Source organism: Lutra lutra, chromosome 8 (genome assembly GCF_902655055.1).
Source record: "Lutra lutra chromosome 8, mLutLut1.2, whole genome shotgun sequence".
Classification (NCBI taxonomy): Eukaryota; Metazoa; Chordata; class Mammalia; order Carnivora; family Mustelidae; genus Lutra; species Lutra lutra.
The window spans coordinates 55,539,359-55,567,261 of NC_062285.1; the positions used below are offsets into that span (position 1 = coordinate 55,539,359).

At 50.3% G+C, this 27,903-nt stretch overlaps 2 protein-coding genes and 1 long non-coding RNA gene across 4 annotated transcripts in view; 1 reads left to right on the forward strand and 2 right to left on the reverse strand.

Moving 5' to 3' along the window:
* LOC125106443 (uncharacterized) overlaps positions 1–8,563 on the forward strand; it is a 20,610-nt gene extending 12,047 nt beyond the window's left edge. The window contains exon 3 of the long non-coding RNA XR_007129323.1: positions 8,553–8,563. This is a non-coding gene — a long non-coding RNA (uncharacterized LOC125106443). The remainder of the gene's footprint in view (positions 1–8,552) is intronic.
* Positions 1–16,830, reverse strand: part of ESPL1 (extra spindle pole bodies like 1, separase) — a 23,412-nt gene extending 6,582 nt beyond the window's left edge. The window contains exons 1-18 of one of the 2 annotated variants that reach the window (XM_047740479.1): positions 16,681–16,830; positions 16,099–16,191; positions 14,873–15,931; positions 14,481–14,585; positions 14,197–14,317; positions 11,492–11,628; positions 10,368–10,561; positions 9,620–9,859; positions 9,254–9,398; positions 9,009–9,147; positions 8,665–8,804; positions 6,308–6,442; positions 4,436–4,555; positions 3,778–3,949; positions 3,245–3,373; positions 2,955–3,111; positions 2,342–2,451; positions 154–1,145 (exon numbers count right to left, since the gene is read on the reverse strand). In XM_047740479.1, coding sequence (XP_047596435.1) covers positions 154–1,145; positions 2,342–2,451; positions 2,955–3,111; positions 3,245–3,373; positions 3,778–3,949; positions 4,436–4,555; positions 6,308–6,442; positions 8,665–8,804; positions 9,009–9,147; positions 9,254–9,398; positions 9,620–9,859; positions 10,368–10,561; positions 11,492–11,628; positions 14,197–14,317; positions 14,481–14,585; positions 14,873–15,931; positions 16,099–16,179 — 4,176 coding nt within the window. In that variant the 5' untranslated portion in view covers positions 16,180–16,191; positions 16,681–16,830. The remainder of the gene's footprint in view (positions 1–153; positions 1,146–2,341; positions 2,452–2,954; positions 3,112–3,244; positions 3,374–3,777; positions 3,950–4,435; positions 4,556–6,307; positions 6,443–8,664; positions 8,805–9,008; positions 9,148–9,253; positions 9,399–9,619; positions 9,860–10,367; positions 10,562–11,491; positions 11,629–14,196; positions 14,318–14,480; positions 14,586–14,872; positions 15,932–16,098; positions 16,192–16,680) is intronic. The other variant, XM_047740480.1, reaches the window with a different exon arrangement.
* Positions 16,831–24,009: 7,179 nt separating this feature from the next.
* MFSD5 (major facilitator superfamily domain containing 5) lies at positions 24,010–26,366 on the reverse strand. Its single transcript, XM_047742961.1, has 2 exons — positions 26,212–26,366; positions 24,010–25,622 (listed from the first exon to the last, which is right to left on the reverse strand). The coding sequence occupies exon 2, from the start codon at positions 25,602–25,604 to the stop codon at positions 24,252–24,254; it is 1,353 nt and encodes a 450-aa protein (XP_047598917.1). The 5' UTR covers positions 25,605–25,622; positions 26,212–26,366; the 3' UTR covers positions 24,010–24,251.
* Between the last annotated feature and the right edge of the window lie 1,537 nt (positions 26,367–27,903).

Consider the following 27,903-nt stretch of genomic DNA (forward strand, 5'->3'; position numbering starts at 1 on the left):
CTGGCTCTCTCTGGAAGACATAGGGATCCTGCTGCAGTAGAGCTAAAAGTCCCTGCAGGCCCTGGGAAGCCATTCCACAGACACCTACTCTGCAGAACTCTCCAGAACCACCCCACCTGACACCACCAGCACCCAGCCACAGTTCCATCTCACCTTGAGGCGCGTCTGGACCCTCTGTTGTACCCTCGGGGCCTTGGGAACCTCAGCCTCAGGCTTTGTAGGGAGGATTTCCTCAAACACAGTGAAAGGGACACGAGGGCCTGCTGGCCTGACCTGGCCTGGGGGCTTAGGTGTACAGGGCAGTCCTCCACCTTCCAGTCCTTTCAGAGAGGTATTATGGAGGGATGGGGTAGAAGAAGGGGTTGCCCGTTGATGCCCTCTTCCAGAATGTTTTTGGCTCCGAGGCTTTGAAGGCTCTGAGCCTGGGGAGGGTTTTACAGGTGGTGGCTGCCAGCCCCAGGAGCTTGCAAAGAGTTGGGCAGTGCAGGAACCGAGGCCAGCCAGCTTTGCCAGGGCCCGAATCAAGAGCAGGCTGGCTCGCCAGGGCTCCAGGTAGGGGACCCGCGCTGCCACAAACTTCAGCCCTGACTCCAGGACCTTCCCCAGACTCTTGTTTGATGGCTGGCTCAGGCCCTCCAGGGCCAGCTGTGTGTAGGCTTGAGCCAAGATCTCATCCAGGATCCTTGGGGCAGGGGAGGGGTGCGCCGTGTGATTCAGGGAAGTTTGTAGAGCTCGGGTGAGGCGATCAGTGGCTGCAGGGCAACCCTCCAGCACGACCTGCAGCAGATCCAGACCCTGGGCCTCATGGCCCGTGGCCAGCCTCACCCCTGCTGTGACCAATGCCCAGCGCAGACAGACTGCGGAGAGGATGGGGCTGGCACACAGCATGCAGTCACACGTGGGCAGGTGTGTCAGGAAGCCGGGGCTGGGCTGGGGCTTCATTTTCAGTTGAGGGGAAGAGTTAGTGGAAGGGGCTATAGGGCCAGGCTCCTTGGGCACAGTGGCTACCAACTCCAGAGCCGGGCCTCTTAGGAAGGGCTCCTCTTCTGGAAGCTCTGGCGGACGATGGACCCAGGCCCGCTGCTTGCCCTTCTGCAGATGGACCTTCTTCACAGAGTCCAGGCTCTGGGCTGGTCCACCAAACTCTGGGGAGAGTGCAGCCAGAATTACAAAACTGGGAGAGGTGCTGCGAAGTACTTCCTGATCTACCCCCGGGCCCAACTCCCTCATATAGGTGTCACTGACTGACTAACTACTTGTACGTTATTACTATATGAACATACTAAATATTAACACGGCTTGTTATTTTTTTTAATAAAATCCCTAATGTTTTCTTCCCATTCCAAGGAGGATTAACACAACCCACAAAGCCCCCACATCTGCAGCTGAGATGGCTGCGTGGCTCAGGATAGCAGGCCAGCACTAGGAGGCCTGTGTCTCAGTCCTGGCTCCTGCCCCTGGCTAGGCCCATGATCTGGCCCCAAACACTGAATTTCCCGACTTCCTCATTTTACAAATGAAAGAAAATCTATGTGACCACCTGACTTTCCAGGGTTTTGTGTGGGTCCATGAAATACTAGAGGTAAAAGTGGCTGATAAGAAAAAATGTTCCAGGGGCGCCTGGGTGGCCTCTGCCTTTGGTTCAGGTCATGATCCGGGGGTCCTGGGATCGAGCCCCGAATTGGGCTCTCTGCTCATCAGGGAGCCTGCTTCCCTTCCTCTCTATCTGCTTCTCTAACTACTTGTGATCTCTGTCAAATAAATAAATAAAATCTTAAAAAAAAAAAGAAAGAAAAAAATGTTCCATAGACTATTTTACTATTAACTTAAGCTCTCCCGAGGCCTCTACATTTGTGCTGTCCAACAGAGTAGCCACTAGCCCCACGTGGCTACTGAGCATACGAAATGTGGCCAGTGACAGGGAAATGAATTTTAAATTTTATGTGAATTAAATGTAAATAGGTAGCAGCACCTGGCTTGCTCAGTCGGTGTAGCATGAGACTCTTGATCTTGTGGTTTTGAGTTTGAGCCCCAAGAAGGGTGTAGAACCCACTTAAAAGTAAAAACTTTAAAAAATTAAAAACTGAGTAAGTGCAAGTAGCCAAAATGTATTTGGACTGAAAACTAGGGGCAGGTAGGGTTAGCTGTGGACAAGTCATCTGAAAGAGGGAAACCAGCGGTCTGAGTGATATAGAAGGAGCTTTGCCCAGAGAACTGGAAGTAAGACTCCGATTTCGAAGGGCACCACACTTTAACATATAAAGGCGTGTTGCAGTGTGTGGGCCCATCTCACCACCACTTGCGGGTGCGGGGGTGGGGGGGTAGGGGCATGGCAGCTCACCTGTGCAAGACTCGAGCAGGAACAGAACTTGCTGCAGGTCCGACTGGCAGAGGTCAATGTCATTTCGCGCCAGCTCCAGCTCCGCCTTCAGCACCAGGAACAGGGTACACCTTGTTGGGGGAAGAGATGATAACCAATGTGTAAGCCTTTGTTTTCCCAGAGTCTGTCTTTTGGCCCCTTTGGCAGGCACAGCCCTGGCAGTCTCCTAGCCTCTGAAAGGCCTCTCCTGCCTCCGGCTGAATTCGAGGCTCCCCGAGGAAAACCCTCTACACTGCTTTCTCATCCCAAGTCATCCTTGCATACAAGGACAGGATTTCCCAAGGGAAACAAAAAAAGGATTTTGTGGGCAAAGGGATTTAGGGAGACATGTACACTGGATCTCTCTTTTGTTGAGTTATAATGCTTATGAGCACACTGAAGGACCTGAGAAGTCCTATAGGAAATAAAAAGGTCTAGCCTTGGTTAACTCAGCACGTCCCACTTCCTTACCATGGAACGTACTCTCCCAACCCGTCCAAACAGAACACATTAACCTGTGGAAGAGTCTGGAAGCCCAAGGCTCAGCATGTGGGCGCCTGGGCTCTGGACTTGGCCTCCTCCCACCTGTACTCACTGGCGTGGCAGCTGCAGCTTCGTCGTGAGTTTCAGGGCCTCCAAGCAAAAGGCCTTGGCTTCGCTCACACTGCCCAGATGGCCCAGGTGGGAGACCAGCTTCTCTGAGCAGCTCAGCACCTCTGTCAGAACCTGCCATTTTTGTACCAGATTTTCACCTGCCGCAAAGGAGAGAGACAAGGCCATCATCACTCAGTTGCAGCCTGGCTCCTCTGAAAGCAAAACTGGCAGAACCTCCCTCCATCTAGCCTGTTCCAGCCCACAGGGCCTCACTCTCTGCCTCAGACTCACCAGAGTCCAGAAATGGCATCTCCACAGCTGCCTTCTGAATCGAGAGCACATCACTGCCCATGAGCAGGAGGATAATGCTTCGGAGGAGCTTATGGGAGTCGATGAGGGCGATCTCTGGCGTCTGCCAGCCTGTGGGGGGAAGAGGTTGTGGGGGGTGGGGGGACAAGAAGGGAAATGAGGCAGCCACAACTGTTACCACTTCCACCTTCTAAGGTACCAAATGCCAAGCCTGCTGCCACTCCTCCTTCTGTGCCTAAGGCAGCAGAGGGACTCAGTCACAGAACTCTTTCCCTCGGACCACACAGGGCCTCAGAATCCTTGTCAGAACAGCATTCTAGTCAGGTACAGAGTGGTCAATCAGGGAGCAGGCAAACAGAAACTCATATGCTACCCCAGGCCTACCCCAGGCAGCCTTTGGGTAGGCTAGTTCACATAGGTGGAACACCAGAAGGGACAAGGGCTTGAGAAGAGCCGAGAATGGACACACCACCAAAGGGGATCACAAAGGGCCATCATCCCCTCTATTTTTTCACCTTGGGCACAGAGCTGCTCCCTCAGGGAGGCTGAGAGGCTGTCTGACGAGAGGCTAAGGTAGAATGCCACCAGCTGCAGGGCCTGGACACGCAGCAAATACCAGGCCTTGGATGACCTCTGGAGGGTAGGGTCCTGAAGCACAGCCAGCAACAAAGAGGCACCCTCAGTCACCTGGGAGATGAGGAGGGCCAGAGGAGAGTGGTGAGTGAAGTCAGGTCAGCAATTCAGAACTTAAAATGCCCCTGGAGATCCTCTGGGCCAGGCCTGGCTTTTGAGAATGATCAAAGCTGTGGAGAAAACTGTAGCCTGACAGGACATAAGACTCGGCCAAGTTCACACAGTTGGTTTGTGAGAAAACTCAGGTCTTAGGCATCCCAGTTGATTTCTACTCTAGGGCTCCAGTGCCTTCCCAAGATCATTTTCATCCTGGTTTCTAGTCACAGGACTAGAGAGTGTGACTGAGGGGACTGGGAAAGAATGGGAAGGACATTCTCCTCTCCTTTTCTAGAGAAGTGCTGGTGACATTTCATTGGAGAGGGCAAGGCTAGGAAACAGCACTGCTTCTCTAGGTCAGGAATATTCTTCCTAGCTCCAGGGAAATCTCCAAAAATCCTTCCAATACCTGGGGACTTTGGGGATTAAGAAACTGAGAAATACCTTCTGGTGAACACAGTAGAGTTGACTTCGAAGTAGGTCACAGGTCAGCGAAAGGAGCAGGTACGTGTCAGTGGTGTGATCGAGAAGTTTCAGGCTTGAGTCTGCCTCTTCAAGGTGTAGCTAAGGAAATAATCATGGGATGTGTGAGCATGCTGATAAAGAGAGGCAGCCAGGCTTTTCAAATTAAAGTGGGTTAAAGCACTTGCAAGTGAGATGCAGAACACATGCGACGGAATAGGAAATTATTTCAAATATTATAATCTACATAAGAATTATTCATTCAGGGGTGCCTGGGTGGTTCAGTGGGTTAAGCCTCTGCCTTCAGCTCAGATCATGATCTCAGGGTCCTGGGATCAAGGCCTGCATCAGGGTCTCTGCTCAGCGGGGAGCCTGTGTCCCCCTCCCCCTCTACCTGTCTCTCTGCCTACTTGTGATCTCTCTCCCTGTCAAATAAATAAATGAAATCTTAAAAAAAAAAAAAAAAAAAGAGTTATTCATTCACTAAAATGTTCAGTTAGTATCTTTTGGTTAACCACTATGCTAGAAAGACATAGCTGAATAAGAAGCAAGCAGGACTTGGGATGCCTGGCTGGCTCAGTTGGGGGAGTGTACGACTCTTGATCTGGGGGTTGCGAGTTCGAGCCCCACGAGACATTACTTAAAAATAAAAAATTAGGGGCGCCTGGGTGGCTCAGTGAGTTAAGCCTCTGTCTTCAGCTCAGGTCATGATCTCAGGGTCCTGGGATGGAGCCCCGCATCGGACTCTCTGCCTGCCTCTCTGCCTACTTGTGATCTCTCTGTCAAATAAATAAATAAAATATTAAAAAAAATTAAAGGGGCACCTGGATGGCTCAGTCAGTTAAGCATCCTACTCTTGATTTCATCTCAGGTCATGATCTCAGGATCTTGAGATCAAGACCCGCATTGGGCCCCTCACTGGGTATGGAACCTGCTTAAGATTCTCTCTCCCTCTGCCACTTCCACCACTAAAAAAAATTTTTTTTAAATGGAAAAAAAAAAAAAAAAAAGGAGTAAGTAGTACTTTCCATCCAATACCCTGCAGTGCAATAGGGATGCAGGCCTGCCTTTTGTAATCAAGACACGACGTCATTTGTGGTATGGGGACTCAGGGAATCTAAGGGATTCTGCCCTTGAAGAAGAGGACATATAAAATACTCCACGAAGGAGGGGACAGTTGAACTAGGCCTTGAAAAGAAAGTAGAAGTTGGCTGAATAAAAAAAAGGGGGAGAGTGGGGGAAGTATACTTAGGGTGGAAGGGCTAAGACAACCAAAGACAGGAGGCACGTACAACACTGTAAAGTAACTCGTGTGGATGGACATTAAGTTCCAGTGGGGGGGGTGGTGAGGAAAAGTGAGCTAGAATATAGAAGATGAGTGATACGAAGCAAGGAGTTTAGACAGCATCCTTCAGGTAATGGAGAAACCAGTGAAATCCTGATGCAGAAAGAAAGAAGACCAGATCCAGAAAGATCATCTTAGCAGTAGTTCAGGAGACAAAGTACAGAAGGGAGAAGCTGGGGGGCAGGGAAACCAGCTGGGCGTCAGCGCAGTCCTAAGCAAGCAGAGAAATGGCGACTAGGGCAAGTGGTGGGGAAATACAGGATTAGCGGCCTATTCCTGGGGCAGGATCTGTAAGACTTAGCGAACAATGGTTTTGTAATGAGAAGGAAAGGCGCTTCCTCTTCCCACAGCTGCCTCCCAACCACTCCACACTTTACGATCCTCCAGCAGGATGTGGTGGTTGAAGGCAGGGAAGATGCCCCTTTGGTATCTTATCCTCTTCAGGAAAAGATGCGTCACTAAGGCCGGTTCTCCCCTGCAGTTCCAGGCTTGGCTGGCTGGGCACTCACCTGGGCATAGCGGGGACAGCCAAGGGTCAGCAGCAGCTGGGCGGTGTGGCAGGAGGCAGCGGTGGCCTTCGCATGGTCCTCTAGTCTCTGGGAGACGTTCCGTACAAGCAGGAGGACCTCCAGAGCCTGCAGGGGCTGGTCATCGAGGAGCGGGAAGTTTACCCAGCTCCTGCTCAAACCTCCATCTAGACCATACTAGACCTCGGCTCCCCAGCCCTTGGAGACCTCAGTCTGACCTCAGAGCCTAGATGGAGTGTGCTCCAGACAGAGCAACTGCCAGCCACCCTCAAGGAGTGGGAGAAGAGAGCAGTGAGGGAGCCTACCATCTACCCTCCTGTCTGAAAACTTAGGTGCCAGGGAGCATCAATGGCTAGGATTTACTGGAAGCTTACTCTGGGCTAGGCACTGTGCTGAGAGGTTTACCTGAGGTGGGGGATGGGCAGGATGGGTGAAGGGGATCAAGAGGTACAAACTTCCAGTTATAAAAAAAGAAAGTTGCGGGGATGAAAAATATGGCATAGGGAATAGCCAATAACGTGATACCATTGTATGGTCACTACGCTCATCGTGGTGAGGACTGAGTAAGGTGTGGAATTGCCAAACTGCTATGTTGTGTCTCTGAAACTAATATAGTATTCTATGTCTGTTATACTTCAATTAAAACAAGTTTGATAAGATGAAATCAGAGAGGGAGACAAACCACAAGAGACTTCTAACTATAGGAAACAAACTGAGGGTTGCAGGAGGGGTGGGGCATGGGGGGATGTGGACCAGGTGATAGGCACGTGATGTAATGAGCACTGGGTGATATATACAACTGATGAATCACCAAACTCTACCTCTGAAACTAATAATACACTGTATGTTAGTTAACTGAATTTAAATTTTTTTTTAAAGATTTTTTATTTATTTATTTGACAGAGAGAGATCACAAGTAGGCAGAGAGGCAGGCAGAGAGAGGAGGAAGCAGGCTTCCCGCTGAGCAGAGAGCCCGATTCGGGGCTCGATCTCAGGACCCTGAGATCATGACCTGAGCCGAAGGCAGAGGCTTTAACCCACTGAGCCACCCAGGCACCCCAGTTAACTGAATTTAAATTTTAAAAAAATTTTAAAAATTAAAAATGTGAAGGAGTGTCTAGCTTGCTCAGTGGGAAGAACATGGGACTCTTGGGGTCCTGAATTTGAGTCCCACATTGGGTATAGAGATTACAAAAAAATAAACTTGAGGAAAAAAAACAGAAACGAAACTTCAAAAGTAGGGTGCCTGGGTGGCACAGTTGTTGGGCTCTGCCTTTTGCATGGGTCATGATACCAGGGTCCTGGGATAGAGCCCCCTGCTTGGCAGGAAGCCTGCTTCTCTCTTTCCCACTCCCCCTGCTTGTGTTCCCTCTCTCGCTGTGTCTCTATCAAGTAAATAAAATCTTTAAAAGAAAAAAAAGAAACTTTAAAAGTCATAATAAAAATATCAAATTGTCCAAAAAAAGAGGTTCATGTGCATCAACTCATTTAATCTTCATAGGGTCTCTAACCTGAATTTTCTAGATGATGACAGCCTAAGACACTATGACTGACACGGGCTCAGCTGCTTGTCTGAGTTCCCATTACAGGAATGCCATAGAGCCAAGACTCAGGTCCAGGGCTGAGACAGCTTCCCCCAGTCCTCATGCTAGATATGGCCTAATGGCCGCAGGAACAAAGGTCCTTTATGTGTCATGTCCTTTTTCGGATGTTCTCTAATGTGGCGGCCAGCAAGGAGCTTCAGGAAGTAAAAGCCAAAATTGGGGGGCGCCTGGGTGGCTCAATGGGTTAAAGCCTCTGCCTTCGGCTCAGGTCATGATCCCAGGGTCCTGGGATCGAGCCCCGTATCGGGCTCTCTGCTTGGCGGGGAGCCTGCTTCCTCCTCTCTCTCTGCTTGCCTCTCTGCCTACTTGTGATTTCTCTCTGTCAAATAAATAAATAAAATCTTAAAAAAAAAAAAAAAAAAAGTCCAAAATTGGGCCTCTCGGTGTCTCTGTATGTTTCTGAGCATACAGGTCTCAAACTATCTAAGAATTAACAATAGTTATTGCTGACACTTGATGATTCGGCTCAAGCACAACACGTGTAATCTCACTGAGTGCTGACGACGCCATGGTATAGTACTATTATTGTCCTTGTTTTAGAGAAAAGGAAACTGGGCTTAGGAAGTTCAATCACTTGCCAAGGCGAGTTACTAATAAAGGATGGAGCTTGGATTTCAACTTAGGGAGGCTGGTGGTAAAGCCCGCACCACGTTCCACGGCTTCTCAGCAGATTCGCAGGCCAAAGAAGGGGAAGGAGCTAGGCTTCTGGGCCACATTAGCGCCCTGCCTGGTTACCTTTGCTGATAGCTGATAGAGGGCTGCTAGGGTCTGCAGGGAGGTCACTGTCTGCTGGAGACACCGGACGGCAGGCACCTGTGTCTTCGTAAGCACCTCCTTCCAAAGGGCCAGGGCTTGGTCCAGGCATTTGGACTGAGCTAGAAGTCAGAAGAAAGGGACCAGCCATTCTCTCAGCGTGGGCTATCTGGGGAGAATGCAGCCTTCTTCAGTCCACCCTCTCCCCTCTGTGCCCACTCTCCCACTCTATGGACCCACCTCTCCCACACTCTAGGTCCCCATTCTGCTCCGGGGAAGCCACCAAGGGAGACCCTAACCCTCCACACTGCATTCCCAGCCCTTACCAGCGTCAGCCGCGAGATTGAAGGCGATGTTACTGTACAGGAAGTGATCTTCCTGCAGTTTATCTTCATAGTTCAGGTCATTGACTTCAAATTCCTCCAGGTGATTAGGGGCCTGGGCTCTCCGATCCCGCTCGATACCCTGGATGGGGAGATGAGGATAAAGAACAGGGCAGGCATCCGCTCAGTGTGAGCCTGGGGCACATTCTCCCTGGACCAAGTTCTGCATACACAGCAGCCACACTTACTTCCTGCATCTTGGCCTCCAGAGTACAGATGTAGAGCCATAGCAGGGCCTGGGCCTTATCATCCAGAAGCTGATCCTTGGCCTGGGGCTCAGGCCTCACAGACTCCAGAAGCTGCAGGGCTTCCTGGACAGCATCCAGGGCCGAGCTGGAGGGAGAAGGGCACAGAAGCTGGGCCCATGACAGGTAGCTGCCCAGCATCCTGAGAAGGGCCTTCTGCAGGACAGCCGGCCCCACCCTCTGATGGAGCTCCTGCGGCCACAAACTGCAGGGGATGCTCAGGGACACAGCAAGGGAAACAGCCTCCGAAGAGGGTCAGAGGATCTAGGGCAAGGAGCAGGAGTGGCATCCCCGGCTACTCTTCCTCACCAGTTGGTCTGCTGGGCAAAGTCGTGGTAGCAGAGCACCTGAGCGAGTTCCACCAGGTGGGTGGCTCGAGCCCAGGCCCCCACCGGTGTCTCCTCAGGGCTCAGTTCCAACAGGTCACAGATGACGTTGAACCGCTCCTGCCCCGTGTCTGCTCGCACAGCCTTATAGGCCTGCAGCTCCTCCCTCAACAGGAAGACCAGGGTCTCCGGGTCCCAGCCGCTCAGGCTGTCTCGCAGAGTCCTGAGAGAAGGCAGGCCCAGCACCAGGTCAGGGAGCCCATGACACATGGACCCTCCGCCCCATGCCAAGAAGCCCCAGCCTTGGCTTGCTGGAAGATTTGCTAAGTTTCCAGTCCTAAGGGTGCCTGGGTGGATCAGTTGGTTAAGCAAGTGCCTTTGGCTCAGGTCATGATCCCAAAGTCCCAGGATCAAGTCCCACATCTGGCTCCCAGCTCCATGGGGAGTCTGCTTCTCCCTCTGACCTTCTCCTCTCTCATGCTCTTTCTCTCTCAAATAAATTAAAAAAAAAAAAAAAAAAAAGTTTCCAGTCCTAAAAGAAAGAGCGCTGTCTGTCGCCCCTGCTTCCCTAGTACCCAGCATAGCTGCCGGCCTATAGTAGGCACCTGACAAGTAACACTAATGGCAGGAGTCAGTGCCTTTTCAGATGGAAGGTTGACCGAAACCATGCATATCAACTGCCATCTTTAGCCAGGGAGCAAACACAGTTGCCTCTCTCCCCACCCACTCACCTCAGCTGCAGCTCCTTGTCCCCTGCTTTGGCTGCGTCCATCTTGACCCGAACCCAGAAGGTGACTGGCTCAGCCATGTGCTGGGAGCCACAGGGCTGCAGGGCTGTCAGCCACAAACTTACCATCTTGCAGCCCTGGGCCTGTTTACCCAGTTTCTTCAAACTCTCTCCGTGTAGCCGGAAGCACCGGTGCAACTGGCCAGAGAAAGCATACAGACCAAACTGTGGCAAGGGACCCATGAGTCTGTAACAGTGGGTACGTGCCCACACCGGTACACACACCACAAAGTGGGCCTCGGGCCCCAGCCCCAGCCCAGAGGCAGAAGACACCCAAGCACTAAATGTGGGGCTTCCAACCAGAAGCTTCAATCCACACACGCCACATACTTATGTCCACAGCCCTGAAGCCCTGCTCCTCTGCCTGTAAGCCCTCTCCCAGCAAGTCAGCGCCTTCTCCTCAGTCAGAAATGCCAGGCCACCGTTGACTTCTCTCCCTCCCTCACAGCCAGTCACTTGGCCAGATTACTCCTGGACTTCTTGTACCCATCCACATCTCCCCATCCCTCAGGAAGCTGCTTTGTCAGATACCCACCCTTTCCTGCCTGGGCCGCTAGAAGGGCACAGGGGCCCAGCGTCGTCCTTGCACTCTGTTCATTCACCACAGTAATGCCGGAGACACTCAAACTGCCAATCTGGTATCAAGCCTTCCCTTCCATCCTTGAGAGGCTCCTCAGCCTCACTCAGGATGAAACCCAAGGCCCTCCACCCCCGGTGGCACCTACCAATCCCAGTCAACCTATCATTTTGCGGGTATCCCGGCAGTGGTCTCACTCTGGATACTTAAAGGACCTCCTAGGGGAACTCTGAAAAATATCCAGACCTGGGGTCTAGCACCAGAGATTTTCAAGTGATTCTAGTGTGAAACCAGGTTGAGAACCACCAGCTTGGGACATGGCTAAATATAAAAGGTAGGACAATGCAAATAAATTAATAACAGTACAATTAATAACAGTACAAATGGGGAACACTGCCCCAAGTACTGATCCCTACTACAAGACAGTGCCCCGGACAGGCTCTTTCATGTCGCTCAGGTGACCAACATAACAGCCCTTCCTGCCCTCGTACCTTCTCAGGAGGCACCTTGGGATAGGTGGCTGGCTTCGCCAAGCCCAGGTGCTGACAGAGGGGCTCAGAGATGGCACAGGCCTCAGCGTACAGCTTATGAGTGTAGAAGCTGTAGGCCAAGTTACTGGTGTAAGAGGCTGTGGGAGAGAGAGAACAGTTAGCAGCCAAAGATTTCTCACTGGTTTTTCTGTTGGAGAGATGGTAGAGAGGAGCTCAACCTGGGGTCAGCTCAGCAGCTTCCAGATCAAAAAGGAACCCCTCTTCCTGGGGGATGAGAAAGGGGCAGCTCTCCCCTTCTTGCTCCAAGTAGGCCCATGAGGTCCATTCTGGTAAGGCAAACCCACACCATCCAGCCCCTCGGTGCTTGTTTATTAAGAGGGCCCATCACAGGGCCCATCTCAATTCACATACCAATTTTTGTCTTTATCTTGCCCCAAAGGGCAGCAATTTTGGGGAAACACTCTGGCCTGTCCCTTACCTCCTTCCACGGAAACCACCCTAGTAGGCTCCTTGCTATTCCTTGCACACACCAGACCAGCTCCTGCCTTAGGGCTTTGGCACTAGCTATTTCTTTCTGCCAGGGATGTCCTTTCCCAGGCGTCTACATGGCCAACTTCATCACATCCTCCAAGTTTTGCTCATGTCACCCTCTCAATGAGGCCTATTCTGACTACCCTATTTTTTTTTTCATAATTTTTAAAAGATTATTTACTTATTTATTTGACACAGAGAGAGATAGATCACAAGTAGGCAGAGAGGCAGGCAGAGGGAGAGAGGGAAGGAGGCTCCCTGCCAAGCAGAGAGCCCCAGTGGCTTAACCTACTGAGCCACCCAGGCGCCCCCCTATTTGCTTTTTTAAAAAGATTTATTTATTTATTGTAGAAAGAGAAAAAGCATGAGTGGAAGGGGCAGAGCGAGGAGAGAATCTCAAGCAGACTCTGCATTGAGCATGGAGCCCGACATGTGGCTCAATCTCATGACCATGAGACCAGGACCTGAGCCAAAACCAAGAGTTGGATGATTAACTCACTGTGCCATCCAGGGGCCCCGTGACCACATTATTTTAAATGGTAACTTGCCGGCTCACCCACCCTGCACTCCTAATTCCCTTTCTTATCCTGCTGTACTCTTCCTTTCCCCTCATACTTCTTAACATTTTCCAACATATTGATAATTCAATTATCCTATTGCTTATTATCATTCTCCCCCAACTGGAATATGGCTCGATGAGGAGGGATCTTTGTTTTGTTTACTGATAGACCCAAGTACTCAGGACAGTGCTTAGTACATGGTAGGTACTCAACAGATATTTGTTGAATGAATAAAATTTTCCTAAATTTGAGTTTATACAGCTTCTTGGCTGTCAACGTGGATGGTTGGGAAAAAATTCAGTCTTTAATATTCTGGGAAGAATTTTCATGCTAGTAGTTTTTGCGACTCCTGCTCATATTTTCATCTCAGTGGGTAGGTTCAACCACTGAATATATGAATATGAAAAGTTCTCCAAAATCTTCCAATGACAGAACTCACTGGGTTTGTATAACTTAAAGGGCCACACTTTTTGTAAAATGAGGGGGAAACTTATTATAAAATACAAAAATAGGGACAACTGGGTGGCTCAGTCAGTTAAGCATCTGCCTTCGGCTCGGGTCATGATCCTAGAGTCCTAAAATGGAGCCCAGCATCTGGCTTCCTGCTCCACGGGAAGTCTGCTTCTCCCTCCACTTGTGCTCTCTCTTGCTAACTCTCTCAAATAAAGAAATAAAATGTTTAAAAAAAAATACAAAAATAGACAAAACTAACCTATGCTGTTGGCGGGAGTGGTCACAAAAAGGGGGGCAGAAGGACAGACTTCCCGGGATCTAAGTCTTGTTCTTACTTGACCTAAACATTGGTTACAAAGAATGTTCACTTTGTAAAAAATCCCTCAAACCATATTTTTATGATCTTAGTACTTTTCTGTCTGTACATTTCAGTCAAAAGGGTAAGGAGAAATACATACGCGAATTGTTTTATATATACATGGTATCTCTAAAACGACACCTAAAAAATTAATATTTGTTACCTCTGTGGAGGGGAACTTGGTAACCAGGATTAGGAGTGGGAAAGGGACTTTCAACTACAGGCCTTCTTGTGCAATTTAATTTTTAAAGCATTTTTACATGGTTCTTAAAAAAATAATAAGTTACAAATGTTCCTTAAAATTTAAACAGAAGAGGGGCGCCTGGGTGGCTCAGTGGGTTAAAGCCTCTGCCTTCAGCTCAGGTCATGATCCCAGGGTCCTGGGATCGAGCCCCGTGTTGGGCTCTCTGCTCAGTAGGGAGCCTGCTTCCCTTCCTCTCTCTTTGCCTGCCTCTCTGCCTACTTGTGATCTCTGTCAAATAAATAAATAAAATCTTAAAAAAAAAATTTAAACAGAAGAAAGGTCATAAAGTTACATATCAGGTATAAACATTTTCATGAAAGAAACACCAAATCATATGTCAAAGTCAATGGGGAAAAACTTACATCCGCTATTATAAGTTAGCCTCATTACTTCTCTACTGTTGTTAAACATAGGCTCACTTGGGCTTACAAACATTTTTTTTCAGTCCTCCTTAAGTCATAAGGAGCCCCCACGAGAGTCAGAACCATCCAGCAAGTGCTCTGTGTTGGCCTAGTGAGTGATGACCGTTTCCCCTGCCTCGGGTCCCCAGGGTACTAACCGGTCATGCCCAGGTAGTCAGTCAGCTCTTGGCCTGACAGGCTCTGTAAGGCCTCCAGCATCCAGACCACAGTAGATTTGCAACTTTCCACTAGCTGGGCCAGGTCGGCCCTATCAGCTACCTGAAGGGACAAGGGTTTGCAGGTGAGAGGAGAAAGAGTTGGGTCTAAGCTGACATCTACTCCACCCCAAGCCCAAAGCCAAAGCCATCTCAAAGGTCTACCAGGCAGACAAGCAACCCCAGACCCCAGGACCTGTCCAGGAGTTTGGATTCCCAGACTGTACCTGACAGCCTTGTGCAAAGTCATAAACCACCGCAGTGTAGAGGTGATGTCCCTGAAAACGCATCTGAACTAAAGACTGCTGCTGCTTGGAGGCGTCCCCACAGACCTGAGGAAGAAAGGCGTTGGTTTGAGCAGCTGAGGTAAAGCGTGAGCTCCAAGCTGAAGACTGGCCCAGTGTCCCAGAGAGCAGACTCAGCCCAGGGAGTAGAAAGGAGGAATATAACAAGGGCCACTGCCCTCTCAGGGTAGACTAGGCTGCTGGTGGGTGGGCTAGGCATAATCCAGAGAGTGACTTACCAAGGAGGGAGCTAGGGCTTTCAGATCTTACCGAAGACCTTAGACGGCCAGTCTGCAGAACCACATTCCCACCCTACCTCTAGGTCTTTAACTCACCCCATCCTGCAGCTGCCGGAGGAGGGAGAAGTAGCCTCTGAGAAAAGCAAAGAGGCCCAGAACAGCATCAGGTCTGTAGCGCCTCTTGATGCCTCGCTCCAGGCCAGAGAGGAAGAACTGGCAGCTGTCATACAAAGCCCGCAGTGGGGGTGATGGTGCCTCCACACTGTCATTCAGGAGAGCCGATGCCTTGATCAGAAGCTTGGCCAGTGCCTGAGGTCCTCCCTCCCCAATCTGTAGCAGTTGAACTCCAAGCTGGCATAACTGGAGGCTGGGGGTCAGACTGGTGTTCCTTAGGTAATCATGGGCCTTCTCCACTACCCTGGTGGCCCTGGTATGGTGGCAGCTCCAGCAGAGGCGACGGCAGTGTTCCAGGGTGAGTTCCAAGAGACAGAGGGCCCTCTGGGGAGAAAGAGCACCAGGAGAATACCCTCCCTCGCCCACCAAGGCTTTGATCACATGCCTGGAGAGCAGGTCACCGAGGAAATCAGCATCTGCTTCATTCAGACCATGCCCAGTGGCATCGAATAGCTGATGGGCAGCCACCACTCGACAGGCTGTTGGAGAAGCAAAGTGGGGAACCTCACAAGGGATACTTTCATCCTCTAAGAGCACTAGAAAGCTCAAGGCCTTCAGCCGAGCCGAGAGTGCAGCTCGCCGCTCCTCCAGGGCTTCTGCCACCTTCCAAAGCAGAGAAAAGCTGCCCCGAGCCACAGCCTCATAGTCCTGGGGAGCAGCTTGGCGGGAGCACTGCACCAAACAGGCATGGAGAGGCTGAGCAAATCGGAGTGTGGCGTCTGGGATTCCCTGTGTGGCAATGTTCCGCAGAAAGATGAAGAGAATTCGTTCCAGGTAGAGAGGTGAGCGCTGAGGGGTGAACACCAAGTAGCCATTGCAAGCCAACTCTGCCAGTTCCAGCAGGCTCCCCAGGTGCCGAGGGCAATCCAGCTTGGCCATCAGCTGCTGGTTGCAAGCCCTCAAGATGGCATCACAAGCTTGTCTCCTCTCGGCATCAGATCGGCAGCCAGGCGAACCAGCTGGAAGCTTGGACAGGAACTCCTAAGAGGAGAGGAAGATGTGATTGGGACTACCAAGATAGGGAAAGAAAACTAGAAATGGGGTTGCTCAGGAGAGGATCTCCTATTAACCTATCTCTTAAATAAGACAAAAACAAAACATCTCATCTTGAGAAGCCAGGTGTATCCAGAACTAGACAGCACCCCTACCTTGAAGTCAGGCAGCAATTCTTCAGCCTCCTTCAGGTTGCTTAGCAAGGTCCCAAAGTTGATTCCTTTGAAGCTCCTCATGGCGTTGGAGGGCTGAGGGAAAGGAGAAGGATTAGAGAAGGCAGAGAAGATTCTAAATGGAGCTAAATGGAGGACAGGAGAAGGGCTTGAAGGCTGCAGAAGGGGGCCAAAGAATCCCATCAGAAATCCTATCCGGAGGGGGCGCCTGACTGCTCAGTTGGTGGAACATATGATTCTTTATCTCGGGAGTCGTGACTTGGAGAGTCCCACCATGGGTGTGGAGGTTACTTTAAAAAAAAAAAAAAAAAAGGAAAAATCCTCTCGGGGAAAAAAAACAAGATGCCAGGACAGTGGGCTCCCGTTATAAACTGACGCTTCCGCCTTTCCTTCCTCCGGGTTAATCCCAGGTTTCACTACCCATCCCACCACCCCAACACCCCACACCGGAGGCCTCCAACGAGTTCCGCGCCCACCAAGACTTCCTGAGATCTCCCAACTTTCTCTCGCAGAGCCGCCTCCGCCTTTCCCGCAAGTTAGCGCCGGGGACCCTCCCCACCTCACCTTGGCACGTACACACGTTTACGAGTCCCTCAGGCCTTATTGCCCCAGAGGTCGCTTCCTTCCCTGGTCCAGGACTTAGTCGCCAGTGCAAGTACTCCGCAAGGATCCAAGATGCAACCTACGTTTTCCGCGCCAGTCCCTCCTTTCAAATATGTCTAGTCACCAATCAGCGAGAGCTTTGTAACGCCGGCGTGCCGCGCGGCGCTGTGGGAGTTGTAGTTTACCCGCTGTGCGGCACTGTCACGTGACGCCGGGGGCGGGGTCGTGCTGCTGTGGGGGTTAAGGCCTCTTGGGGGCGTGGGTTTCCCCACTTTTTCTGGCCAAGCCAGAGATCTCACCTATCCGTCGCTTAGTAGCTATCGGGAGGGCCAGCCCTGTACCTTCTTAAGGCTCTTCTTTATCTTCAGCGCTCAGAAAGTTTAAATTTCAAGAGAAGAGAAATAGGCAAGACAACAAAAAGAACTTGCTTGGAATTCACGCGTTTTGGGTTACTGGGAAAATAGGGCGTGGCCTTTCCTGGAATTTTTAAAAAATATAACTTTCTGAGGGTACTGACAGGAGTATCACGGCGACTTCTAGCTCTCTGCCTTCCAGCCCTGCTCTTTCTATCAGCTCTATCAACTGGATCGTATAAGGAAGACGGAGGATCTAGCGCTCTTGATGGGGGATGGAGGGTAGAGGGGAGGGAGGAAGAACCAGGAAAACTCATTCACTGGGATATTTCACAGTGCTTAATGGCCTACGTTTGTAAGTACTATTTCCCCAAACGTGCAGATTCAGTTGGCGCTGTTTCTCTTTCCTTCCTCCGCCAAAAAATTCAGTTCAAAAATTCAGGTCTTTCAGTTCACTTTTTCCTGAATTCTATTGGATAATTCATCCTATCCCTCCCTTCCTCCCTCCCTCCTTCCTTTCTTTTCCTTCCTTCCTATTTATTTATTTATTTATTTAAGTAATTGCTACACCCAATGTGGCACTTGAACTCAGGACACCAATATCAAGAGTGGCATGATCTTTTTTTTTTTTTTTAAAGATTTTATTTATTTATTTGACAGAGAGAAATCATAAGTAGGCAGAGAGGCAGGCAGAGAGAGAGGAGGAAGCAGGCTCCCTGCTGAGCAGAAAGCCCGATGTGGGGCTTGAACCCAGGACCTGGGATCGTGACCTGAGCCGAAGGCAGCGGCTTAACCCACTGAGCCACCCAGGCGCCCCTGGCATGATCTTTTGACTGAGCCAGTGGGCACCCCAATCATCGTCTTTCTTCATCATCATCAACCTCTTTTAGGAGCTCAGAATCGAGCAGAGAAGACTATTTTAAAAAACAAAGACAAGAACAAGAACATCACCAAAGAATCTCAGTGTTGGAATGATAATACTAATGCCGGTGCAAATGTATGTTATAGACATTACATACATAATTTTTGTAGGGTAAGGGACCAAACAGAGGTCTTCGTGAATGATCAATAAATACATTAATTTTCACACTACTCATTTCTTCTGCTTACACCTTAACACTGGGTGCTTATTTACACGTTGTGTAGTGAGTGTTCTAGGACTTTTTTCCTATGTATTTATTACATCTACTTGATTCTAAACTCCTTAAAGGCAGAGAATTTATCCTTTTTTATTCATCTTCTACTTCTTACAAAAAGTAAGAAGTTCCTTAAGTATTAAGAGATTGATACATGCTGACCTGTATGAACCTGAGTCACAAAATTCAGTCCCTCACCTGAAACCCAAGCTTATAAAGAGCACAGGAAAGTGGAAAGAACTTTGAATTTGAGGTTGGACAGAGGGGCTGGATTCTAGTACCCGTTCCATATATTATCTGTCAAATGGGGATAGTAACATCAAGCCTCACTGCTTCCTAGGGGTTCTGCTGTCCTCAAATAGAATAGCCTTGAAAAGCTTTCCAAAGGTTCTAACAGTGCTTTGCAGCCATTAAAAAGCATGTCTTGGGGGCACCTGGGTGGCTCAGTGGGTTAAAGCCTCTGCCTTCAGCTCGGGTCATGATCCCAGGGTCCTGGGATCGAGCCCCGTATCGGGCTCTCTGCTCAGTGGGGAGCCTGCTTCCTCCTCTCTCTCTCTCTGCCTGCCTCTCCACCTACTTGTGATCTCTCTCTCTCTGTCAAATAAATAAAATCTTAAAAAAAAAATAAAAAAAAATAAAAAGCATGTCTTGTATGTACCAACATACAAAGGTGTCAGAGATACATGAATGACTATGTAGGCTTCCTGAGGATGTCAGCTGTTTTAAAGAGAGAAAAATGAGATATACTGTTATGTTTAAAAAAAAAAAAGTTTCAGAAGAGAATGATTCAACACTTTGATTCAATTTTCAAAAAAGATTTATTTGTTTGAGAGAGAGAGAGAGAGAGTGAAAGCACATACACAGTGGGGGAGGGGCCAAAAGAGGGGTAGAGTCTTAAGCAGGCTCTGCACTGAGCGTGAAACCCAACACAAAACTTTATCTCCCGACTCTGAGATCGAACTGAGCTGAAACCAAGAGTCAGACACTTAAACGACTGTGCCACCCAGGTGCACAAGATTCAATTTTTATTTAAAAACAAAAACAATGGGGCGCCTGGGTGACTCAGTGGGTTAAAACCTCTGCTTTCGGCTCAGGTCATGATCCCAAGGTTCTGGGATAGAGCCCCGCATCCGGCTCTCTGCTCAGCAGGGAGCCTGCTTCCCCCTCTCTCTCTGCCTATCTCTCTGCCTGTTTGTGATCTCTGTCTGTCAAATAAATAAATAAAATCTTTAAAAAAATTAAAAAAATAAAAACAAAAACAAAACAACCAACTGGGGCACCTGGCTGGCTCAGTCAGTATAGCATGGGACTCTTGATCTTGGGGTCATAAGTTTGAGCCCCATGTTGGACACAGAGTTTACTGAAAACAAAACAAAACAAAAAACCCTAATATTAAGTCTACAGATTAGACTCCAAACATTTTTTTAAAAGATTTAATTTATTTGACAGACAGAGATCACAAGTAGGCAGAGAGAGGGAGGGGGAAGTAGGCTCTCTGCTGAGCAGAGCCCAGTGTGAGCTCAATCCCAGAACCTGGGATCATGACCTGAGCTGAAGGCAGAGGCTTTAACCCACTGAGCCTCCCAGGCACTCCTAGACTCCAAACATTTAATAGTGGTACGAAGAGTGAGATTAAAGGAGTCTGTAATTTTTATACATTTTATATGTAAATTACATAAATTGTTTATATTAAACACATATTTCTGTATTTGTATTTGGTCATTTTACAATGAGTTCATATAACTTTACTGTAAAAAAACTTTATTTTTTTTTAAAGATTTATTTTTTTGACAGACAAAGATCACAAGTAGGCAGAGAGGCAGGCAGAGAGAGAGGAAGGGAAGCAGGCTCCCTACTGAGCAGAAAGCCCGATGTGGGGCTCGATCCCAGGACCCCGGGATCATGACCTGAGCCAAAGGCAGAGGCTTTAACCCACTGAGCCACCCAGGCGCCCCTGTAAAAAAAAAACTTTAAAGTGAGGCGCCTGGGTGGCTCAGTCGGTTAAGCAGTTGCCTTTGGCTCAGGTTGTGATCCTGGGGTCCTGAATTAATACTTAAGATTAATATTTAAGTATTAATCTCTCTTTTTTTTTTTTTAAAAGACCCTCTGGCCTCTTTTTTTTTTTTTTTTTTTAATTTATTTGACAGAGAGAGATCACAAGCAGATGGAGAGGCAGGCAGAGAGAGAGGGAAGCAGGCTTCTTGCTGAGCAGAGAGCCCGATGTGGGACTCGATCCCAGGACCCTGAGATCATGACCTGAGCCGAAGGCAGCGGCTTAACCCACTGAGCCACCCAGGCGCCCCTAAGTATTAATCTCTTAATACTTAAGGAACTTCAAGCCCTGCATTGGGCTCCCGATCTGTGGGGAGTCTGATTCACCCTCTCCTCCCACTAGGGCTCTCTGTCACTATCTCTGTCTCTCTCTCTCAAATAAATAAATAAAATATTAAAAAAATTTAACGCAAATGTGAAGTTTTTTAAAAGATTTTATTTTTATTTATTTGACAGAGTGAGAGAAAGCATAAGCAGGGGGATGTGGTAGAGGGAGAGGGAGAAGCAGACTCCCCACTGAGCAGGGAGCCTGACCAGACTCGAGTCCCGGGACCCCGGGATCATGAGCTGAGCCAAAGGCTATTGTTTAACCAACTGAGCCACCTAGGCGCCCCGTATCTTTATAACATTAGATCTAATCCCAAGCAGGACAAATTTTTGTTTGTTTTATAATTCTTTTCTGTGGTTCTGTGAGGAAATGGTGGCAGAAAATAATAAAATGGACAGACAGAACCACAGGGTTGGGGTCAGGGGAACAGTGATGGGGAACAGAACCTAAACCTAGCCAAAGGGCCATGGCCATTAGCTGGGAAAAGTCCCTCCTCTTCCTGAGCAGGGACTGAATTTCCAGGAAGAGATAGTCCTCCAGGCCTCAGAGCCCAGTGCCGTCCTCATGACCCAATCCTCCTGCCTTCTTGTCCATTGGCTCCTGGTTCCTTGGGATGTTTCCGCTCTCCTCAGGATCACTTAAAAGTTCCAAATCAAATAATCATGTGTCCAGCTGGATGGGAAGTCAGAAAATCAGGAGCCTCTTAGTGAAAGATGGTGGTGTGTATCAAGTCTGACACCAAGCTGACCTTCCCACTTAAGGAAGAGGAAATGAGTTCAAGTGGAACATACTGACACCCTACTCAGCTGCTCACATACCCCAGAGCAGAAGGCCTCCCAAATAGCTTGATACTTCTATCTGGGCCAGGACCAAGGATAAACACTTCTGGGAATCACCCAGCCACTGGGATGAGTTGGAAAGTTCTATACCCCATGACAGGTCCATCCATTCATTCTTCTATAAACTTTTTTAAGATTTTATTTATTTGACCGAGAGAGATCACAAGAAGGCAGAGAGGCAAGCAGAGAGAGAGAGAGAGAGAGAGGAGGAAGCAGGCTCCCCGCAGATGGGAAAGCCCGATGCGGGACTCGATCCCAGGACCCTGAGATCATGACCTGAGCCGAAGGCAGAGGCTCAACCACTGAGCCACCCAGGTGCCCCCATCCATTCATTCTTCTAACCAGATCTGGTTAGCCTCAGCTGGACTGAAAAAGTTTTAAAATATAAAAGCAAACACTTATGTGGTGCTTACACTGTGGGCCAAGTGTGTTCTAAGCACTTAAATACAATAATGCTTTTAATCCTCAAAAGAGCCCTATGGCGGTAGAAACTGTATTATCATCCCTACTTTACAGATGAGAAAACTAAGGCACAAACTTGAACCCAGGCATTTGGGCTCCGGTTCCATGCTCTTAACCGCTTGTGTGTATGGCCTCCCAGCAGAGCATCATAAGCAGTGTGCCTGGTGAATCAATCTCTCCTTTGACCCATAGGGGCAGACACCAAAAAGTGGACCAGATAGCGGAAGCCAAACACTCCCAGTCTCTTGCCCTTCTCCCAGCATGGGGCTTGGGATGAGGGAGCGAGGCTTGGGGGTGGTGCGCAGGTCGGCAAAGACCCAGGGAACACAGGCAATACCTGTCATAGAAGGGGCACTAGGCAGGCAGCAAGAAGCCCAGTTTAGCTTTGGCTTTGCCATTCACTTGCTACATGTGCTACATGTTCTTTATAAATTTACCAGCACCTAGAAATACACTGCATGGTATACAGCGGATGCTTAATAAAAATATATTTAAGGCTGAATGGACAATGTCAGAGATGCCTTGGAGCTCTTAATTCCCTGTGCCTCTGATGGGAGAGAGTCCTTCCCACTCTACCCACCACCAACCCCTTTGGGGAAAGCTCAGCAGGGACAAAATTAAAGGAACCTCATTAGTCTGTCTCTTCTTCTATTTCCTTATTGCCTAGGAATGTGGGGGTTCCCTCATGCTTCTATTAGTAAATAATTACTGTCATCCCAAAGACCAAATCACTAACTAGGCTCTGGACTCTAGTCTAGTAGACTTCCTAAATGGGCAGCTCTTGAAATGCAAGGTGAGAGCTAGTCTCTCCTCTCCAGATATGTACTGACCACAGTCTCAGCAGAGCACCCACTGCGTGTCTATATGAAGAAAAAGGCAAAGAAGACACAACTTGCTCCGGTCCTCAAGGAGACCACACTGTGGCAGAGAGAGATGGAGAGTCTACAAATAACTATAAAATATATCTAGGTTCAGCTCAACAGGGCAGAAAGAGGAAGTAGAATTTTGCAAGAGGACTCTGTTTCAGCCTCAAGATGGGGGAAGGAAAATGTATGTTTTTCTGTACTTAACCTCAACTTCTATTCCCTGCAGTCTGGGTGGGGGACCCCTTTGTCCCCCCTTCACTGAATAGGGACCTGAGCCCCCCACTCATTCCTCCCCCTATTTTCCCCTGCAGAAGCACATCCACGCTGCATTCCTGTAGCCCTAGTTGATGTTATCTCTCCACACAGGTTGGAACTTGCAGGTCCTGGTACATCTTGCATCCTCCTGTCTGGAAAGTAGCTTGGGACCCAGGGAAATAGTGCCAAACCCTTTCCAAAAATGGGTGGGTCCCCCCATCTCCAGCTCAAGCACATTCCAGGACATACCCCTGAGCCTACCCTCCCTTCATCCCCACCTTTCTTAAGGCTGGCTCCGCTTTTCCTGAGAAGCCTGGGTTTTGGTGGGAGGAGGAAAGGGAGATAAAATCAGGTGAGGCAGGGAGGGGCCCACAGAACTGGTACTGTTTCCTGCCCTGATGGCTTCCTCACCCTCATTGAGGCTGGGTGGGGAAGAGTCGGGTACAGACAGGGTGTCCCAGTCCCTCAGCCATTCGCTGTTCTCTCCCCTTGCTAGCCCTTTGCTTAGGTTTCATGCAAGGATACGGGACACAGGACCTGGTAGCCCCAGGTGGTGCTGGAAAAAGGCAGAAGGCAGGTAGCATACACGTGCTGAGCTGCAAGCTCGTTTCTGCAGGCAGGTCCTAGATCTGCCCCACCGGGTGGTCATAGAAGCAACTAGAGCCCCTGGAATCTCTGTGCAGTGGCGTGGGCATTCATCCCACATGCTCCAGAGACTGTCTCACTCTGGATGTGAAGCAAGGGCCTTGCTGGGCAACTAGAGATGATACCTGTTCCCAGGGTGACAAGATCTAGAAGACCTCAGAGCCTCAGGCACTTCCCACCCATTTCTGCTAAGAGGCTACAGCTCTCAGTTTAAGCTGGAGACAGTCTTCACAAGGCTAGAAATACAAATGCCCTCTGCAGGTGAGCCCGCCTCTATCCTCGAACTCTGCAGGTTCCAACTCACCAGAAATTATGGAAGTCGGTGCAGGTGAGGATGAGTGAATCACATCAACAATCGATTAAACGTGTTTATTTTTAAGTGGAAAGGGGAGAGGGAGTAACACAGAGGCAATGTTTGGCCTCTTCTTTCTAGGCCATCATCCCCCATGTGCTCTCCAACTCAAAGCACTGGCAGGAGGGGCCCCAGGGCAGGCTGAGAGGCCAGAGAGTTGCAAAGTCAGTCACGGAGGGGTCTGTACAACCCTGGAGAGGTGGGATCCAAGAGTCCTGTCCAACCCCCTTGTTTTGGAACAGGGTTAGAGCTCAGGGGCATAGGGCTCCCCGGTGGGTGAGGGCACCCGCAGCTCGGCATTGTGCCTGACCACGGTGAAGAGCCCCACCACTGCCAGCAGAGCCATCACCATGACGGCAGAGCAGATGCTGAACATGTTCCGAGTGCCAGTTTTGTGATCGCTGTCATGGAGAACCAGGAGCCCCAGGCAGGCCAGTAAGTGCAGGGGAACCCGGAACCAGTTGAGTACGCCAGCTTGCTCTGTCTCTGGGATCACCTTTCTCCTCAGGAAGCTCATGCTGGGAAAGTAGAGCCCACAGGCCAATTCAATAAGTAGAAAGGCTATGAAGGACTCCACTGGACTCTCCTGGCCTGGGCTGGTGGAGAAAGTCAACATGAAAAGGGAGAAGACAACGATGAGGACAGCAAGGGACAGTAGGTGCATGGGCTGAAGGTGGTACCTCTTGGAGGTAGCGATGCGGTACAGTGAAGAGCCAAGAAGGCTGGCGGCCATGAAACTGGAGAAGACAATGCCCAGTGGAGCCCCATGTGGGTCCAGCACAGGCGTCCAGAGGAAGACAAAGATGAAGATAACACTCTCGAACAGGGCCTGTATGGTACCTAGCAGCAACACGCGGCGGTCCGACAGGAGGCAGCGGAGGCCTCCAGCACAAGTCCTCGAAAAGGCACGCTGCCGATCATAGTTCTCTCCCCAGTTATGAAGGGCCAAGGCCCCAGCCAGAGCCAAGAGAGGGATGGCGGCCACGAAGGGCGCTACTGGCCCCAGTCCCATCCAGCAGGTCACAGCTTCAGCTGCCACACCTGCCACTACAGCCAGCACATGGTTCCAGAAGGCAGCTCGGGCAAAGGTAGCTGGGATCCACTCAGCAGGGAAGTCATGACGCTCCATGTGTTCGTGGATGTACCAGGCCTCAAAGGCCGAGAAGAGCAGGGCCGTAGACAGCCCACCCAGTGCTCGGCCCATCAGCAGCACAAAGTAATCCCAGGAGAGTTTGGTTAAGCAGCACAGAGAGTAAGTGAGGGAGAAGAGGACACAAGACTTCTTGCGACCCAGCCAATCCACAAGGGAGGAGGCCACCAGTCCAAAAAGGACTGTGGAGGCAAGGCCACAGACATAGAGGATGGCAATCTGACCCTCCAGGAAGTGGTAATGCTGATAGAGTTTATAGAGGTAGGGGGCCTGGAGCCAGTCAGCCGCCAGGGCCAGGAAGTAGACCTGATAGAAGTCCAGTTGAAACCGAAGGAAGGAGGGGTTGCTGCAGGCCCTTCCAGGGGGCTTTGCCCGGCATCTTGACAGTTCCAACCCCAGGCAGGAGGCCAGGAGGACCACAAAAGCAAGATAGGCCGTCACCAGCATGGCGGGCCCCCGGACGACCTAGAGAAGGAAGGGGGGCTCATAATCACGTCCATTACCCAGGTAGCACGTGTCAAGGGGCTGAGTGTCTAAGCAGAAGTCAGCTTCACCACCCCCCCAACTGCATTTCCCCACCCCTCAACTCCACTCCCCTAGAGCTCAGACTGGAGGGACCAGTCGGGCGGGTGGGAGGAGTGGCCCGCCAGAGTAGGTCTCCTAGGACACTGTGGGGCAGGGAGGGGTAAGAGGAGAGCGGAGAAGATTGAGTATTCGCCCCACCCTTGCCTGGCATAGCGAAGAGTGAGTCCCTCTAATACACTAATCCCATAATCCCTGCTCCACAAATTAAGGGGGTGCTGTCCTCTTCCACTACACCTTTTGCATATTTCTGTTACCCCCCAATCTCTCTGGAGAGCTCGTTTTTGCCCTCAAAGTCTTTCCATCTGTCGAGGGCATCCCTCCCGCCCGCGCAGGCCTCCTGAGTTGCTTCAGGGTCACGCGCGTGCATCTCAGATTCCCGCTCCTCCGGGTCATAGGCATCCCCCGGCGCCCCCTAGCCCCAGCCCAGCGCCGCCACACCTGCTCGCACCTCGCCCAGACCCCGTCTCACCTGCTGCCCCGGTCTGCGGGGACGCCCCGGACACGTCCGGCTCCAGGCCGCCCGGCCGCCCTACCCACTCTACCTCCGGATCCTACTCCGGTTCGGGTTCCAGCAGCGCGCCCGCCCCTCACAGCCTGCTTCCGGGAGCCGGGTAGGCCTCTGGCCGCCGCCATGATGGCCCCGTCACGTGACGGGGTGAGGCGTTCAAGCTCCGCCCCTTCTCCGCCCCCTAGCCCAAAGACTGGCGCCCAAGTAGCCAAGACCGCGGTAAACTGGCCTCGTCCGCTGCCTTCGCGGGACGCTCGCTCCTTCCACTCCCGGGTACCTGCGGGGCCGCCCCGAAATAAAAACCCATTTTCTCTCTCTCCCTCCATAACAGGGAGAATGCCCGCAGTCCCGCAGACTCGTTGGCTGGAGCATCCGAAGGAACACCGCTGCCCTAAACCAAGCCGGCTCCCCGGTTTTCCACCTCTCTCACTGTAGTGACCTTCAGGCCCGACGTCAGGATGGCCCAGACACCTGAGGGAGGCAGCGTGGTGTTAAGGACTTGGACTCCGGCATGAGGACGGGCTAAGGCTCAAATCCCACCCCTGTCACTTACCATGGCGTGGCCTTGGACAAGCCACACGACTTCGACTTCTTCATGTCCCAGTTCCTTTGTCTGCCATCACAGGAGAGCAGTGCCCAAGTAAAAGTCTAATAAAGGGGCGCCTGGGTGGCTCAGCGGGTTAAACCTCTGCCTGCGGCTGGGCTCATGATACCAGGGTCCTGGGATGGAGCCCCGCATGGGACTCTCTGCTCAGCAAGGGGCCTGTCCCGCCCCCCCGCCCCACTCTGCCTACTTGTGGTCTCTCTCTGTCAAATAAATAAAATCTTAAAAAAAAAAAAAAAAGGCTAATAAAGTTCAGCCCTGTTCCTGAATGCCCACTTTTACCACTTACCAGCTGTGTTACCTTGGAGAGGTTATTTTCCCTGTACTCCAGCCTTAGTAGTATCTCCAATGGCTTCCCATCTCACTAAGCATAAAAGCCAAAGTCTTTATAATGACCTACAAAACCCTCTGTCTCCTGTTCCTCCGCTACTTCTCTGACCTCATCTACAGTTCTCCCTCCAGACTCTCTACTCCATCTGTATTGGCTATCTCCCAGGCCTTTGCATATTGTGCCTTGAAAGGTTTGGTTTCTTCTCCAAATACCCACATGGTTCCCTCCAGCCCCTCCAGTTTTCTGTTCAAATGTCACCTTCTCAGAGAGGCCTTCCTTGGCCATCCTGTTTAAAACAGCAGCAGCACCACCTCTGCTAGTTATTTCCCTACTGTCCTTCTAGCCTCTATTCCCTTTGCTGCATCTTCTCCATAGTACTTAACACCATCTGGCACACTATATATTTTACTTACATACTATCTCTTCTCCCTACAGATTTTTATCTATTTGTTCACTTGTATTCCCAGTACTTAAAACAGTAATTGGGGGGGCGCCTGGGTGGCTCAGTGGATTAAGCCGCTGCCTTCGGCTCAGGTCATGATCTCGGGGTCCTGGGATCGAGTCCCGCATCGGGCTCTCTGCTCAGCGGGGTGCCTGCTTCCCCCTCTCTCTCTCTGCCTGCCTCTCTGTCTACTTGTGATCTCTCTCTGTCAAATAAATAGATAAAATCTTTAAAAAAAAACAGTAATTGGGGGGCACTGCATGGCTCGTTTAGTTG

Coding starts and splice junctions, on each gene's coding strand:
- MFSD5 (XM_047742961.1), bottom strand. CDS start 25,604: ATGCTGGTGACGGCCTATCTTGCTTTTGTGGTCCTCCTGGCCTCCTGC.